The 18,064-nt window shown below is 44.6% G+C and overlaps 1 protein-coding gene across 19 annotated transcripts in view; it reads right to left on the bottom strand.

Annotated features, from left to right (window-relative positions):
* Nucleotides 1-3,472: 3,472 nt before the first annotated feature.
* The window catches only part of RBFOX1 (RNA binding fox-1 homolog 1), a 1,671,014-nt gene continuing 1,656,422 nt past the window's right edge, over nucleotides 3,473-18,064 (bottom strand). For 9 of the 19 annotated variants that reach the window (XM_043914252.1, XM_043914251.1, XM_043914263.1 and 6 more), the window contains 2 exons: nucleotides 8,249-8,324; nucleotides 6,696-7,853 (listed from right to left, as the gene is read on the bottom strand). In XM_043914252.1, the coding sequence (XP_043770187.1) occupies nucleotides 7,706-7,853; nucleotides 8,249-8,324 (224 nt within the window). In that variant the 3' untranslated portion in view covers nucleotides 6,696-7,705. Of the gene's footprint in view, nucleotides 6,649-6,695; nucleotides 7,854-8,248; nucleotides 8,325-18,064 lie in introns of those variants that run through there. The other 10 variants (XM_043914258.1, XM_043914265.1, XM_043914257.1 and 7 more) reach the window with 5 other exon arrangements.

Below are 18,064 nucleotides of genomic sequence, written 5' to 3'. Positions count from 1 at the left end.
ATTTGCTCCCTCAACACCATTAGTTTTAAAAGACCCTGGGGTGTTTTCATCACAATACTACTTTGCTGCCCAAAATATATTTCCCCTTTGAGGGGGAAAAAAAAGGTGAAAGTGTTAGTCACTCTGTAGTGCCTGTCTCTTTATGGACACCATGGACCTTAGCCCACCAGGCTCCTCTGTCCATGAAATTCTCCAGGCAAGAACACTGGTGTGGGTAGCTATTCTCTTTTCTAGGGAATCTTCCTGACTCAGGGATCGAACCCCAGTCTCCTGCATTGCAGGCAGAGTCTTTAGTATCTGAGCCACCAGGGAAGCCCTTCCGCAGGGCTGGTATCACCTCATCACCTTCTCTTGGCCGGCTAGCTCACCTCTCCCCATATTCCAGGTGGACAAGGGGAGTGGTTGCCAAACATGGGCATCCACTGGTCAGGTCTTCTAGGAAACCATTTCACTTCTGCCATCCACTTCTATTTTCTTAACACTTCACGTTAAATATATGTGCTTATTTCCATTTTAGAGAAGAACCTGATTTGGGAGATTCTGATGTAAACAACAGCTTTTGTCATCACTACTTGCTGTTCAGTCATGAGCGACTCTTTGCGACCCCATAGACCAGGCAGGCGGGTTCTTTACCACTGAACCACCAGGGAAGCCCCTATCTCTACTTATATCCTCTGATTTGGACTTGGCCGGGACTCAGCTATAAATCAGCATTTGCAAAGATGGCTATTCTGGGGGAATGGTGAAAGACAGGGAAGCCTGGTGTGCTGCAGTCCATGGGGTCACAAAGAGTCGGACATGACTTACCAACTGAACAACATCATTTCCCCCCTCGCCCTGTGCCAGGATAAAGCTGGGGACTTCTTTTTTAAAATTGATATAACCTTACATATTTCATAAGGAGAGTACTAGAAGCCCAAGTTCACCACAACCATCACCACCACCAACATCATCAATAATGAGAGAATTTCTGGAAGAAGATGCAAGCCTCCAGGCCAACAGTCACTAGACATGACTTTGGGCAAATCATTGGACCTATCACACCACACTGTCTTCATTTGTAAAATCAGGGGTCAATGGACACAGGGGTCAATGACACTGTCTTCAGGGGTCAATGGACACAGAGCAGTGGAAGCTGATATAACTTGCACAGTCCCCTGTGTAAGGAGTTTACAGAGAAGGGCACTGGATATACTTGAAATGGTATATAATTCATGCTATGAAGAGAACCGCCTTACTCAAGTCAGCTTTTGGCACTTAGAGTTAAGACTTCTTGGTTCTACAGTCAAATGCTGAAAGTTCCCATTGGGCCAGGAGAGCAAGGATGCCTGTTCTGGACTGTTGGACCTGCCACTTGCCTGATGTGTGGTTTAGACACATTCACCTCTTTGGTCTCAGGGGCCTCACCTGTGAATGATAAGCTTGCAATTTACAAAGTGCTGCTGTAAGCCCATTCTATAGATTGTTTTGTTTATTCCATGCATGTGTGTGTTAAGTCGCATCAGTCGTGTCTGTGTCTGATTCTTTGCAACCCTATGGACCTTAGCCTGCCAGGCTCCTCTGTCCATGGGATTCTCCAGGCAAGAATACTAGAATGGGTTGCCAGGCCCTTCTCCAGGGGATCATCCCCACCCAGGGATCGGACCCGCATCTCTTATGTTTCCTGTATTGGCAGGTGGAATCTTTACCACTAGAACCACCTGGGAAACCCTATTTATTCCACATAACAGTATCAAAAGGCAGGTGGTCTTTCTCATTGTGAATTATGGAGGAGAAGCCTAAGGCATAGAGCTTTGGGTTAAGTTACCCTTGACTGCAGGACTTCATAGTGGCGCAGACGAATCTGCCTACAATGCAGGAGATGCAGGTTCAATCCCTGGGTCGGGAAGATCCCCGGGAGAAGGGCATGGCAACCCACTCCAATATTCTTTCCTGGAGGACCCCATGGAGAGAGAAGCCTGATGGGCTCTAGTCCATGGGGTCACAGAGTCGGACACAGCTTAGCTGAGCACATAGGCCCCCTTGACTGCAGCTGGCAAGGGACCAAATCAGGATTCAACAGAACACCTGTTGTCCACACTCCATATTTTAAAAACTTTTGTATGTATTACCAATTTGACAGCAGTGTTAAGGTAACTAAATGAGATAGGATTAAGATGTTATGAAGAAGGACCTCCTTGGTGGCTGAGTGGTAAGAATCCACCTGCCCGTGCAGGGAACAAGTGTTTGATCCCTGGTCGAGGAAGATTCCACATATTGCAAAGCAACTAAGCCTGTGTGCCACAACTACTGAGCCTGCGCTCTAGTGCCAGGAACGGCAACTACTGAAGCCCGGGCACCCTACAGCCCGTGCTCTGCCAACAAGAGAAGCCACCGCAATGAGAAGCCTGTGCGCTGCAACTAGAGAGTAGCCCCTGAGTGCCGCACCTGGAGAAAAGCAACAAAGACCCAGCACCGCCAAAACTAAATTAATTTAAAATATCTATATTGTTAAGTAAATGGGGTAGATGATCCAACCCTGGTGGGAGCATTAAATAATTAAAGGAAATAAGGAATGTATTATTCTTGGTCTTAGTACAGTGTGTGTGCTCAGTTGTGTCTGACTCTTTGTGACCCCCTGGACTGTAGCCCACGAGGCTCCTCTGCACACGGGATTCTCCAGGCAAGAATACTGGAGTGGGTTGCCATTTCCTTCTCCAGGAGATCTTCCCATCCCAGGGATCAAACCAGCATCTCCCGCATTGCAGGCGGATTGTTTTTCACTGCGCTACCTGGGAAGCACTTGATAAACATCAACTCTGCCACTTACTATGATGATTTTTTTTCGTCTTCTTCCTACAAGCCTCCCTCACTGTTGTCTGGATAATTAACAGCTTTGCATGGGTGCGTGCATATGTGCTAAGTCGCTTCAGTCATGTCCAACTCTTTGCGAGCCCCTGGACCGTAGCCCGCCAGGCTCCTCTGTCCATGGGGTTCTCCAGGCAAGAATACTGAAATAGGTTGCCATGCCCTCCTCCAGGGGATCTGTCCCGCCCAGGGATTGAACCCACGTCTCCTGCATTGGCAGGCGGATTCTTAGTGCCACCTGGGAAGCCAGTTAACAGCTGTACTAAAAACTTAATAGATGTTAGTAGCTGTTTTCATTGGAAACGTAAGGTTGTTTTTTGGTTGTTTTGTTTTCAACCAAAGACTGAGGTTTCCATGGCAGGGAAATAGCTCAGCTTAGTTCTGTTTCTTTCTCAGACATCTGGAGTTGGTTCCACTGACTTCTTGGGAAAGATGGGTGAGGAAGAGGAGTCATGTGACCCAGCCAGTTGGGTCCCCTGCAGGGCACCGTGGCGACAAAGCCTGCTGCTTACCTGGGCAGCTGCACCGCCCGCCCCCGGTGAGCACAAGAGCGGCCGTGGACATGACAAATCCACTCTCCCAGGAAACACACAGAGGCCAAAGAATCAGAACACCAACTCACATGGACCTTTTCAGACTAAGCTTTTATTTTTTTGATATTACAAACCAGTTTTCTTTATTCACAAACCACTGTAAGTGATATAAACACTAATTTCTAAAGACAGATATACACATTTTCTGGGTTTGCAGATTGCGTGAGGTGTGTGTTAAGTCACTATATGCCACACATGATAGTAATCTTTTTTTTTCCATAATTCATAATAGCAATAGTTATTTAGATAAATGAAAACATTCCAAATAAATACCGTTTAAAAAAATCCAAAATGTCTGTTTACATCTCTGACATACATTTTAAAATGACTTATTGGCCTCTTGGAGGAGTGCCTGACAAAAGAGTCTGTAACATCAGTTGGCACCCACTTGCTCTAAATGATTTTATTAAAACTACATACAGTCATGGGGGAAAGTACAGCTCATCAATGAAAATCAAAACTGCAAATTAATTTTACTTGAACCAACACAGTAAGAATTCTATGTTTGTGATTCCAAATACAGTGCAAATTCTGGATTTTGAAATCTGAGACACATGGGAGACTTTGCTTGATTCTCCCAAACCCCCTGTTCCTTCTACCTCACCCCACTTTGGGGTTGGATGCCTTAGCATCTTAATACGTCCTTTCCCTCAAAAACATCAACCAGGCACCCGTTGTCGTAACACCTTCTTCCATGTGGGGGAAGATGAGAATGTCTCAGGGATGCTATCAAGCACCCTCTCCCCTCTTCCCTCCCCCACTGGTGAAAAGAATAGTTTTCTCTGCTTTTGGCTGCTAAGCAGCAGTTTTCCCCCGTTTCTCTCTCTCTCTCTCTTTTTTTTTTGTTTTTTTGTTTTTTTTGCAAGATCATGGTGATCTTAGATAGCGAAGCTACAGAAACTCGGTTTTCAAATCTTGTGAAACTTTATTGATGGTTTAATATCCAACTGATCTTACTGCATGCACATTGGATGACAAGAGAAAAGCTGGATCACAAACACTTTTTTTTTTTTTTAAGTTTTGTCTGGTTTTGTCTTAAAGCAGAGTTGTTACAGCGGATTGGCAGGCTCACAGCAGTGAGTTGAGAGCTTTACTAAAGTGCATGCCATGAGAAGGCCTGCACCACACACATGGAAATTCTTAACTATGGCAGCAAAACTACTGGGGACGACTTGCTGCAGGATATATATATATATTTTTATTTAAATACAAAAACAGGAAGATCCGTGACAGATACCCCAACTGAGATTAACTTTGTAAACAGAACAACATGAAAGGACTTCGAACAGAAGAAGTATACAGACAAACTGCAATTTTTCGGATGCGTCATTTTTGGCCCTGCTTCCGAGGTGGGGGGGAGGGGGTCGTTCTTTAGGGGATGTTGAGGGTGGACGGACCTACTTTTTTTGCTTCCTTTTGACAAGTGTCCTGGGCCTTGGAGACAAACAAAGAAAACTAAAGATATTGATTTGAGAGAATCCTTGGGGATCAGGAAAAAAATGGGAGGGCGGGCTCTCACGGACTGAAAAATTGCAGGTTGCTTACACAACATGGTCATGTTTCAAAAAGTACCAAGCAGATGAAAATACCATGATTATCTCTACCCAATGATTGCAATACTTGTAAAATGCTTCTATAAATCCGAATATGATTATCATGTAATTCCATAAAAATTATACGTCTTGTCTGTAACAGTTGTTCTACGAGGCTAAAACTAAAGCTTCGAAAGACTGTTTCTAGAACTTAACAACGCCACTGCACAGATGTAAATTTTATACATTTTTTTTTCACTGGTACAAAGAATTTAAGTTTTTATTACTTTCTTTTTTTTGGAAAAAAAGAAAAAAATAGAAACAGTGCTTTTTATCACCTTTTTATTAATGTTATTTTTTTTCCCTCCCATAATATAAAAGTCAGCAATGATATCAATAATTTATTATACTGGAAGAAATATAAAAAGAATGCTTGCAGATGGCCTAACTAGCAGTCTTTTGCCTAAATAACTACTGGCTGGTTAAGAAGCTGAATACTGCCGGGTGGAATGGTTGTAAAGGGTGGGTTTGCACAGCTGCATTCAGCTTGGATGCACAAGTATTTCTAGAAGCATCCTCTTAACAACCTAACCTTTGGCTTGAACTGACAGTGAGTAACTTAGAACCGTTGCTATATGGACGTTGGTGCAGTGGGTCGTTTAGATTCATCAGTTACTTTTTTTTTTTTCCCTTTCAGCCAAACCCCAGTCCCCAACCCCCTAGGTCCCTCCCACCCTTCCCGTTTCATAAAATAAAATAATGTGGATGCAGAAAAGAACATGACTCCTGTAGTCACTTACACTCTTCCCCAACAGCTGATAACCCCAGTAGCTTAATATTCAGCATATATAATTCATTTACAGAATACAGCACTCTGGATATGGCCCTATACCAGTGTTTAGTCATAGCTAGCATCTCTCTAGATCAACCACAAAGAAAAACTGCCTACAGCCAGCAACCAAACTACAGAACCTTCAGAAATGAAAGACCCACAATATTAAAATACACAGAACAAAATATCTGAGGTATAAGATAAAAAATGTAATTTTTTTTCCTCTTTTTAATTTAAATTTTTTTTTTTTTTTAGATGCTAAAATGATGCACTACTGCATGTATTGCAATACCCAGGCCTCGGAAAGCTTCCTTTTTCCCCACATTGGAAGGTTTTGTTTTTTTTTTTAATGGTTTTTGTCATTTAGTATGGAGCAAAACGGTTGTATCCCCCTCGGTATATACTAGCCTGCAATGAAGAAAGAACGAGACCCACATCGTCAGCATGGCTCCTAGTCTTGGCATCAGTCAAGGGTGCAAAAGCATTCTGAAACAAAGCAATTTAAGGGGTGTGTTTTTTACATTTTCCTTTTGCAACACGTGGATCATCAAAAAAGACTACTATGTGAAAAAATAGACACTCGGAAACAACCAGTATGGAGGCGTCCCCTACCCATCCCGGGTACACTTTTTTGAGATTTGAAGATAGGGCCAAGCCTGACCTCTCCCCACCCCACAATCGCTCCTTACAACGAAAAATCCCTGTAGAACCAAATTCGGGCGGCCAGTCCTGGGATCTATAAAGGACTCTGAAACAAATGGGCCGCTGAAGGATTGATGCTGCCTCTTATTGTTGGCTTGTTTGAGTCACTAACAATACTGTGCGTCAAGGATGCAAAAGCATTCTGAAACAAAGCAATTTAAGGGGTGTATTTTTTACATTTTCCTTTTGCAACATGTGGATCATCAAAAAAAAAAAAAAAAGACTACTATTTGAAAAACTAGACACTCAGAAACAACCAATATGGAGGCGTCTCCTACCCATCCCGGGTCCACTTTTTAGAGAAGTGAAGATAGGACCAATCCTGACCTCCTCCCCCCACCGCTCCTTATGACAAAAATTCCCTGCAGAACCAAATTCGGGCGGCCAGCCCTGGGAGCTGAAAAGGACTCTGAAACAAATGGGCCGCTGAAGGATTGATGCTGTCTCTTAGGGTTGGCCCGTCTGAGTCACTGATAATAATGTGCTCTGTTGGGAAAGGCTCTGTCTACACTCAAGATGTTGCAGCAGAGGACTTATTGAATGTTGTCATTCAACCCTCTGGGCCAACACTTTCCCCCAGTGGACTGATTGTTGAAGTGGAGTGGCTGAATGCAAAAGCGGGACAAACATGTAAGTCCACCTTTACTTGACTCTGTTGAACAATTTGTATGGAAGGTGCTCTTGAGAGGGGAGTTGTGCAGATGAATTACTGGATGTCATTGAGCTTGTGCAAAAAATGATAGGTTTCCCAATCATGGTGGAATGTCTACCGCCAAGCTCCAGGGAATTGCCTAGCCGTGGTTTTAGACGGCACTTGACTATCTCCTTTTGTGAAAAGTTTTGGCGATGCCAATGAATGCCTCTGGGGCTTTTATCTTTAAGAGAAGAACTGATCGTCTTGATCTCAAGCAGAAATCTGCATGCCAAAAAGCTCTGTAATGATTGCATACGCTCTCACGTGATGGGCACGTCTTACTGTACACTTTTAGTGCATAGAAGTTTGAACGAGTACAGGCAAATTCACCATCCCCCCCTTTCACCTCCCAGTGTTGCCCTCCCCCCAAACCCCTCCCAAAACAAAAACCCAGCCCCCCCACCCACAAAAAAAAAAGAAAAAAAAAAAAAAAGAAAAGACAACTCTCAAACTGCTTCCTTCTAATTCCTCATGTACTAGGCACACACACAAAGCGTGCCTCTCTCTATTTTCTTTCCTGGGCGACTATGACTTTAAACATGAATTGTAATAGGGGAGGAGAGGCAGGCAGATTCTCAGCTGCCTGGCAGCAGTGGCCTGGAACTGTGCAGCTTAGCTCCTCTGAGGTCTGTGGTGGGGCTGGAACCTTGGGGCTATGTGAATGAGCGGCAAGGGAGGGAGGGAAAAAAAAAAGAAAACAAAAAGTTCTGCATTGACACTGCATTCCGTTAGTGATGGATTTCATTATCAACATGACTAATTATTCCATTAAGGTAAGTGCTTGGCTAGGTGAGACTTGCAAAATGAGAAATATAATAACTTACATGCACGACATTGCCAAGAAATTAAGACATTTATCAAGTTTACTGGGAGGATTAATGTGGCATTTTTTTAGCTGCTGTTAGCACAAGAGACAAATTCAATTAAGGGAAAGTGAGAGGACGTCAGCCGTCAACCCATCCTGAGAGCCCAGCTGGGGGAAGGGGTGGACAGGGGCCGGGGAAGGGGGGCAAGGAAGAAGCCAGGAAGAGGAGGAAGTGGTACTCACCATGGCACCAACGCCGTAGGTGGGGGCTGGAGCAAGTGTGTGGTGGTAGGGGTCGGTAGCATAAACTCGTCCGTAACTAGAAGGAAGACAGAGGGGAAGATTGAGCCATGATATGTGATTACGAAGTAACAATAACAACCGTAAAACACAAAATACCAAGACAATGTGGAGGGGCCCTATCCATCTTGAGAAATAAGAAACACATTCCAATCGGCCACGTAACATGAGAAAAGTCCCTCCTATACAACACATTCCTGTGTCCACTTAACATTGCTGGAGATAAAAGCATGTGGGGTGTGCATGTGTTTCCTCTCTCTCATACAACCCTTTCTACACTCTCACTGGGTTGGAAGCAGGCAACAGCTTGAAAGAGTGGTTTTAAGAAAGCCAGGAACCACAGAGGACCCATTATAATCAAGACAGATTGTCCTCTTTTCCTAACAGAGTTGTCACCAATCAAGTGAGACAGGGTGGGCCAAAAAGGACCCAGTCTTTACAGTTAGGGTCCAACATGTCAGAATGGGAAAGAACAGATGTATTGAAACAGAAGCATCCTTGAAGGCTTTGTGGGACCTCCCTCCCCCTCAAGAATTAGAGCCTGATGTGATTTTTGAGTCTATCACCCCAGAACTTCTATCTCATCAATCTCTAGCCAGGTTCTGGGAAGGGATGCAGTTTAAACAATATTTCTTTTTTTTTAAATAGTTTTTTTTGATATGGACCATTTTTAAAGTCTTTATTGAATCTGTTACAATATTGCTTTTGTATTTTGTTTTTTGGCCAGGAGCCATGTGGGATCTTAACTCCCTGACCAGGAGTGGAACCTGCATTGGAAGGCGAAGTCTTAACCACTGGACTGCCAGGAAGTCCCTTGAACAATATTTCTTGGTGACATTTCTTTATATCAGGATTTTTTCCTCCTCTCTCTACCATCCTCCTTCCACTGCCCTGACTCCCAACTCAGGCTTTAGAGTAAAAATGTAAAAGAGATGGACACCGAATGCATCAGATGCCTCAAAGTGTCTGGAACTGAACAAGGCAATACATCAGATATCAGAGCTCAGAGAGACGGGGTCATTTGCTCAAGGTCACAGAGCTAGACAGAGTCAGAGGTGATCCTTGAATCCCTCAGGGCAACTCTCATGCTCTTTCCATGGTTCCAGGTACCCTTCCTTGAATGACCTGCTGGATATCTTGTTAGAGTTTGAATGCTGCTGTTTTGGTAATGATCACAGCTGAGATGCAGGCGAGGTTAGGTGAGGGTCTCTGGAAGCAAAGCCTGAAATGGAGATTCTTCCGCCCCTGATTTGTTGGGGGTGGTGCGTTTAAGAGGAGGGAGAGGCAAGCAGCTCAGAGAAAGGGAAAATAGAGAAGCAAGGGTGTATCAGTTCTGAGCTGAAAACTAACTTCTCCCTAATCCTGAGTTCCACCCCAAAGCTGATCCCAGCTGGAGGCAAGTGAGTTGGCTTTTTAATGCTCTTGTTAGTTAAGCATTAGCTGTAGACTTCCTAGAAGGGCAGAGGATAAACTTCCTAGTTGCAGTGGTTCTTTGGGAGAGGGTAAGTCTCTGCAGAAAGAGGCAGTTGGGTACCATTAGTGACCAACATTCACAGTGGTTAGCAGAGGGGTAAACCAGCCACTAGATGGGGTAGGTGTGAATTATCAGTGGCTTTTGAGTCTTGAACATTCCTTTAAAGAAGGAAGGAACAAGGCAGGAAGAAGTCATTGGTCTATACTAGCAACCTTGGGTCGAATTTGCATCGACTTTATTCTTCTCCTTCCCTGTCTTTCCCTACTTGCCTTCTAAACTTCCTTCTCATAGTTGATGGATAAGAATGCACTGGATGGATCTCACATCATGAAGCCTGAGAAGGAAGAACCAGGGGGAAAACCTTCTAAGGGGAAAACCTTCTAACTCTCAGGATCTGAGTTAGACTCCAGATGGAAAAAAAAAAAAGATTATACTAAGCTCCTGATTCTGGGAAAGATTGAAGCAGGAGGAGAAGGGGAGCAACAGAGAATGAGATGGCTGGATGGCATCATCAAATCAATGGACATGAGTTTGAGCAAACTCTGGGAGACAGTGATGGACAGGGAAGCCTGGCGTGCTGCAGTCCATGGGATCGCAAGGAGTCAGACACAACTTAGAGGCTGGACAACAAAATTCTAAGCTCTCATTGGACATGCTTTACTCCCAAGCCCTCTGCTCGTTTCAAAGGTCACTGAGCTCAAATCATCTACACGAGTCTTCTGCCTGATCTTCAAAAGCATCAACATTCAGCACTCTCCTGATCCCCAAAAATGAACAGGTATTTCTTTTCTGAGATGAATCTCTCAGTGAAACTAACAAATAGGCAAGCCCTTCTTGCTTTCATTCCTTGGGACATCCTTTGTGACTTTGACTCATTGAAACTGCCTTTAATCAAAGATTCCCCCTCTCTCAGGGAGGAAAAAAAACAAAAAGCAGATGTATGTCCAAGACAGAGTGTGTTAAAGCAAGAATGATGACTTTTTGAAATAAATCTTTTATTCATGGAGGTTACTCATGAAACTGGGGAGTTTACCCCTAATTAGAAGCAGCTACTAATAGGGAGAAAAGAACATGATGGATGACTTTGGTGTTGATTTTCATTTCATGAGAAAATAAAGTCTGTCATGGATCTGGAGGGGAAAAAAAAAACATAATAGGATTATTTTTAATGTATTTTCGACTGGCAAAGCTGGTTATAGGAACTGGCTATAAATTGCAAAAGTGAACTAAAAATGCTTGGATATTTACTAAATGATGCCACAGCGTGGTGTTCCTCCAAAACAAGCAGTGAAGATGCTAATTCAGAGCAATGATTAGTAGTTGTTGTTTGTTTGTTTTTTTTTAATTTGGGGACTGATTTTGCTGTGGCAAAAGTGTCCCATTTTGAAGAGATAGCAGAGTGGTGGTCTGAATGTGAAAAGGTAACCCCCCACTTCCCCTTTCACATCCTTTAATGGTCATTCTTATCTATCGATAACTCTGGGTCGAGAGTCAACCTCTGTAGAAAAATCAAGGTAACAGTTTGGCAGTGTTCCCTTCCAGGGCAGAAGAGAAAGCCAGCAGCAGCAAACTGGTCCTCATAAATGAGCAAGCTCCTTTGTGCTCCTCGGGGTGACCTCTACCTTCAGAATCCGATGGTTTTATTATGATTAATAAATTTCATCTCCACAGAGGAAAAGGGACCATGTCAGCTCAAACTGAAAGCAAGGAGGCTTCTTTACAAATGCTAATCTCGAAACATGCCCTTCTGTGACACCACCGTTTAGACACAAGGTTATCAGGCAAGATGTGGACTGGAGCTCCAGGGACGCTGCGGGGATGTTGGCCACACTGGTGACCTCCGGTCCTCAGAGCTGCTTGGCGGAGCCCAGAGGAAGAGGGGCGGTTCCCGGGGACCTCGGCGGGAAGGATGGGGAATGCCCGGTGAACACTGCGTGGGGACTGACCCGCGCCTGGCGTCACCCTGCGGACCAGCCATCCCTGCCAAAGCGGACAGGTATACAATCGGGCCCCAGTGCTCGCCGTGGCCCACAGTCCACTGGTCAGAAATTACGGATGAACTCTGAGACGTGTGCACGTCACTCACGCTAGCACCACCCTGACATAAACCACAGGTATTTCATCAGAACCAAATCAGAAACAGTCATTTATATCTATATCTGTCTATCTGTCATCTATCTGTCTGTCTCTCTATTTATCATCTATCACTTGTCTGTCTGTCTATCATCTATCATTTATCACTCTGTCTCTAACATCTATCAATCATCTGTCTCTCCATCATCTGTGTACCTCTATCATCTATCAGTTATCTATCAATTATCTATCTATTGCTCTATCATCTATCTGTCTAGCTGCCTATCATCTATCTTTCCATCTATCTAAATATAAACCTGTATCAACATAATCATACCTAATGCCCTTGCTTAAAATCCTTCAATGATTTCCCAGTTACCCTAGAATAAAATCCAACTTGCCCGAGTCACCCCTGCCCCACTCTCACCCCCATCTCGCCTCCCCCACCCCTTGCTCATCAGGACTCCCAGGACACGGGAGAACTCATTCTCCCCTTGAGACCCTGGCTGTGCTCATCTTCCATCTGAGCTGCTCCCTTTCATCCTTGACCTCTCAGTTCAAGCGTCAGGTTCCCCATGCTGCCTGCCTCCCTGACTGCTCTTTCTTAAGCACACTTTCCAACCACATCCCCATCCTTCACGGCATGGAGCAGATCTCCATTCATTTTGGTGACTTACTTCCCAACCTGACTGTGTATCTGTCCCCCTTCTGGGATGCCAGCCCACCCCAGGGGCTGGGCAGCGTCTCTCTTGTTTCCTCCTCTCTCTCCATTGTCTAGCATGGCACTAACTATGGGCCAGGTGAACGAGGAAGCAAGCCAATGCCACTTGTTGAGTGAAGGAGGGGTAAGGAGAGATGAGAGGCCTGGGGAGACCCCAGTATCCACCATAACCTTTCTGTCAGTAGCCACCATCCTAGGAGCTGTGCTTTCTGAAGATTCTACATCACCTGCTCCCAAAGACAATCAAAACACTTCAAGATGCACAGAAGAAAAGTTCCTTGAGTCTCAAAATACACAGTGTGTTATTTCCCATCACCCCTGAGTGTTCACAGAGGCCAGGTTGCCACTAAGTTTATCACTCCCCTCTCCAGGACATCTTTCCATCCCAGGGATCGAACCAGGGTCTGCTGCATTGCAGGCAGATTCTTTACTGTCTGAACCATCAGGGAAATCCAAGTTCATCAAAGGGAAAAAAAACAAAGTGAAACAAGATAACTGTTCTGCTGTCTAGTTTGCTGCAGCTTATGGCCATCATGAACCCTCCTCTGTTTTTGACCTTTGCAAGGAGAAAACCAGGAGGCTGACCTGCCCCGCGGAGGACAAAAGCTTGGAGCCAGAAGATCCAGGTTCAAGTTCTCCCTATGCAACGTCCTTGATCAGCGATGCAGGGAACTCTCTCTGAACCTCATCATCCTTGTTTGTAAAATGATTCTTCTCTGTCTGAGCTCTGCCTAATTCACAGATAAAGCTCATGAAAGGAAACCAGGGGCATTTAAAAGCCATCTACAGAGAGGGGAGATTATGATACAAGGGTTCTTCTACAGAATTTCATAAGCCGACCTCTCACTCCTGCCAAGACGTTTGGTCTGCAGGGGCACCCGAAGGATCAGGATCGCGTGTAGTTCTAGCAATCAACCCACAGATGCTTTCGGAAGTGAAGCTCTGTCTCGTTTATGAGTTACACATGTATTTTCAATGGCTATATTTGAACTTGATATGCTGGAGTCAAGTGAATATATAAGTTGCCTGTTGAATGGGAAATATGAACTCATGTTTGTGAAAGAGGTTTGTCAACTCGATTGAGAAATGTAAATACTACTTATTATTAACACCTTCTAAATCCAGCTGCAACAAGCTGGGTGTGAATGAAATAGAGTAGGGCCATGTGGGTACCCTGCCCCTGGGTTCTAACAGTCAAGTGGTTTTCTTATAGGGGCATAGGAAGAACACTCTCATTAACTTCACTCCATAGAGTTAACTTGGTATATTTGAATTCACAGTCTCTATGCTCCCCAGAACTTTTATTCTTATTTCAGCATCACCTCCCCACGCCTCCTGTCCCAAAGATAGCTGCGGGGCGGGGGACGGGGGGGTGGTCCCTGGGGGCAGAAAGATGAATAAAATAGCCTCATCCTCCGATGAGGCTCCCAATGTAGCGTAGGTCTCCTAGACGGTCCCAACACAGCAAGAAGGTACCAACACTCAAGTCCCCACCATGATGAGAAGCGCTGCAGAGTATGCATTCAAACCAAGATCCCTGATGAGGGGTCAAAATCCCAGAATCTGCAATGCCATTGGAGCTACAGTGCCTTCATAGTCATAATCAGATCTAAGATAGAGTCTGGAAGGTATTTGGGAACTTAATACTCACCAGCCACACACCCCCCACACAGTGTACAAGGAGGGCCCTACACACGGCCCCACGGTTCTGACAGCCTGCTATTTGAAAGCAATGGCTTAGCCGGGAAATGCTCCCCTTCCCGCTCCTGTGGCCTCAGGCCTCAATGCTCAGTCGGCATTGGTGAAGGCACTCACTAAGGAATATTCCTCTATGACGACTGTAGCTCTCTCCTGGTCTCATCTAGGCAATGACTTCTATAATTGTAGACCATGTGGGTGACCAGGACTTTTCTAAAAGCTTCCCGAGACATGCAAGTCAGAAAGCAGAGTCAATCCCATAACTCAAAACCTCTAAGAAAGACAGAGTCGTGGTGGAAGGCATTCTCCAAGAGGAGCCACAGAGTTACTCCAACCTGACGCTGACATTTCTGAACTCCCCTGCGGCTCACTTCCTTAGCTTGGATTTGAAACGATTATCTTCACAGATGGCCTTTTTCAGTCTCATGATTCTTTTCCTCCAAAGTAGGAGGGATGCACTTCCCTGGTGGTCTAGCGGTTAAGAACCCGCCTGCCAAGGCACGGGACACAGGTTCGAGTCCATGGGTTCAAGGCCCAAGACGCCACATACCACGGGACACCTACTGAAGTCCAGGCACCTAGAGCCGGAGCTCCACAACAAGAAAAGTCACCGCGATGAGAAGCCTATGCATCGCGATAGAGAAAGCCTGCGCAGCAACGAAGACCCAGTGCATCCAAAGAAATAAATAAGTTTGTTTTAAAAGACAGAGAATTTCGGCCCCTGCCTTCTCTGTTCCACGTGGGGTTCCTCCAGTAAAACCCCTGGAATACCTGTGTCAGAACTACTCCCAAACTGAGTTGTCCTTCTAAAGCCATGGGTACAACAACCTCTACGCCCCATGCAAGCAGATCAATGGTTTTAAGAGGTTGACTAACAGGACGAGAGGGAGACAGATTCTGGGCCTGTGCCCCAGAGAAGTCCCGCTACAGCACATATAGACATAGACACACACACACACTCAGAGGCAAAATTAAAACATCAAGTCAAAACACATTGGAAGGACTGATGCTGAAGCCGAAGTTCCACTACTTTGGCCACTTGATGCAAAGAGCTGACCCACTGGAAAAGACCCTGATGCTGGGGAAGATTGAGGGCAGGAGGAGAAGGGGGCGGCAGAGGACGAGATGGTTGGATGGTATCACTAGCTATGAGTTTGAGCAGACTCTGGGAGATAGCGAAGGACAGGGAAGCGTGGTGTGCTGCAGTCCATGGGGCTGCAAAGAGTCAGACACGACAGTGAGTAACAATGCAACACACTAGTGATGTCCAGGTTAACTGTCGAAATATTTTAATTCCAGGTGAGCATCCTTGCTGCTAAGAGATCCATTCCTGGGGCACACATACTCTTTCAAGATTCATTTAAGCAAAATGAATGAAACTGTGGCTCTCTGATAGAAATATGGTAAGATCCACAAAGACAAGCTACATAGGACATTGTAAGTTTCCCAGTAGCCACATTAAAAAAAATAAATGGAAAATAGGTGTCACTTATTTTTATATTTTAATTTGATCCAGCAGACTAAAAATAGTATCATTTCAATGTGTCACTGACATAAAGATAATGCGTGACATACTTTCCATTATGTTCATACTAGGTTGTTGAAATCTACTGTGTATCATACGCTGAGAGCTCACGTCCACGTGGACCAAGCACGTTCCAGAGGGCTCCACGGCCACGTGGTAATCGGTCACCATGTTGCAGAGAACAACTCCAGAAAAATCCACAGAATGCTCTCCTCATTGAAAGACAAAAGATTCCTGACGGATCAACTCAGCGTTTCCTGTAATGTGAGCTGAGGTCTCCTCTGTGAGAATGGTCTGGGGAAAGGCCTAAGAACTTTGATTGTCAGGCTCCCTCTCCAGATCTAGGAACCGGAATTTCTGGGGCAGGGAGAAGGCAAGATGGGGTGGAATCTGTATTTTTATTTTTTCAGTTTTAGTACTTTTCAATTGAAGTATAGTTGATTTACAATGTTGTGTTAATTTCTTCTGTACAGCAAAGGGACTCAGCTACAGATATATACACATTTTTAAATATTCTTTACCATTATGCAGATAAGTTCATCTGTACCATTTTTCTAGATGCCACATATAAGTGATATTACATGATATTTGTTTTTCTCTTTCTGACTTACTTCACTAGCAGAAATAGGGACACAGATGTAGAGAACAAACTTAAGAATACCAAGGAAGGAAGGAAGGGGTGGGATGAACTGGGAGACTGGGAATAACACATATACTCTCTATGTATAAAATAGACAACTAAGAAGGACCTACTGTACCACTCAGGGAACTCTCCTCAATATGTATAAAGACCTAAATGGCAAGAAAATCTAAAAGAGAGGGGATATATATACAACTGATTCACTGTGCAGTATAGCAGAAACTAACAACATTGTAAAGCAACTCTGCTCCAATAAAATTTTTAAAAATAAATAAATAAAAATTTATTTATTCCTTTCCATTATGGCTTAGCATAGGATATAAGTCTCCACACGGTACAGTAGGACCTTGTTGTTTATGCATTTGTAATAAATGCTGCAGGTGATCATCACCCACTCTGACATTTGATACCTGCTGTTGTATATATATATATTTTTAATCTGCCCTGATTAACCCTCCCTTACTCAGGCTAATTCAGAGCTCTCTAGACATGGTTAATGTTCATAAGTAAACTGATAAAGACATTTCATTTTTAGGAGGTATTATGATTGTACGTAACAGGCTTTGAACATTGTCTGGTCCATTGTAAGCACTCAGTCAACACTGGGAGGATCTTCACTAAGTTCCTTTCACTGTATGTTCCCTTAGCACCCTGACGTCCCCTATTAGAACACACACCACACTTTCCTGGAAACAGACCAATTAACTACCGATCGATTTGCTGCATGACAACTTTGCTGAATAATCAAATCACCGAAATGGAAAGGAGAGACCGTTAGATGAAATCTGCTGAAGGATCAATTAGAGGAGTGGTCAATTTAGAAACTTCTTCTAAATAGTATCTGAAGTTTTAGTGCGGCTGCCTGGGTGTGCAAGCATGTGTGTGTGTGTTCAGGTTAGTGGGGAATAAAAGGATGGAAGGGGGTAGCGACACTCCCCATTGTGGCCCCAAACTTGACAAACAATGTCTCTAATAAAAGTGGACAGCAACCCACGACCCCAAGGAGACTGGTTTCAGCAGTGTTTGCAGGTGTGTTCGGTCCAGGCTTCCTCCCAGGCCCCACGTTGTCTGTATCGAGTGCTCATAAAGGACCAAGAGTCTCTCCCCGGGCCGGCTTCCTAACCAACACGATGGTACCTGGCACGTTAGAAGGGGTGAAACTTGCTGCCAGATGGAGACCCAGCCTCACCTGCATCCCAGAGACACACAAACATGTGCACACACTCCCCTGGGCAGGCGGCAACTGGTAGCCAGAACAACGAGCTCAAAGTGTCTGGTACTTTCCAGGGCACAGTTTATCTTTTTTGTTGATTTTTAGCCACTGCTTTTCAGCAAAGGAAAGACTTGTGGAGAATCGCCCTAAAATACCCTTGGCTGGTGTCACCCTCTGTCCCCCTGGATGTACAGAATTTTCTCTTTGCCACTCAGTTCTGCTCCCCTAGACCTGGGCCCCACATGTCATATGCTCAGCACACACAAGCTGTATGAAGGAGTCGGGGCCAAGGCAAATAAACTCCCACTGGACCATCTGTTTAGAGAACCATTTAGTTCCCCGGTGGTGGTGATCAGTCGCCTTGGTTGTGTCATAATAATCTATTGTTTAATGATATTATATTTTAATCTGTCTA

Source organism: Cervus elaphus, chromosome 10 (assembly GCF_910594005.1).
Source record: "Cervus elaphus chromosome 10, mCerEla1.1, whole genome shotgun sequence".
In the NCBI taxonomy this organism is placed as follows: Eukaryota; Metazoa; Chordata; class Mammalia; order Artiodactyla; family Cervidae; genus Cervus; species Cervus elaphus.
The sequence above is the reverse complement of the archived record's forward strand: the minus strand, read 5'-3'. Positions and strand labels throughout refer to the sequence as shown.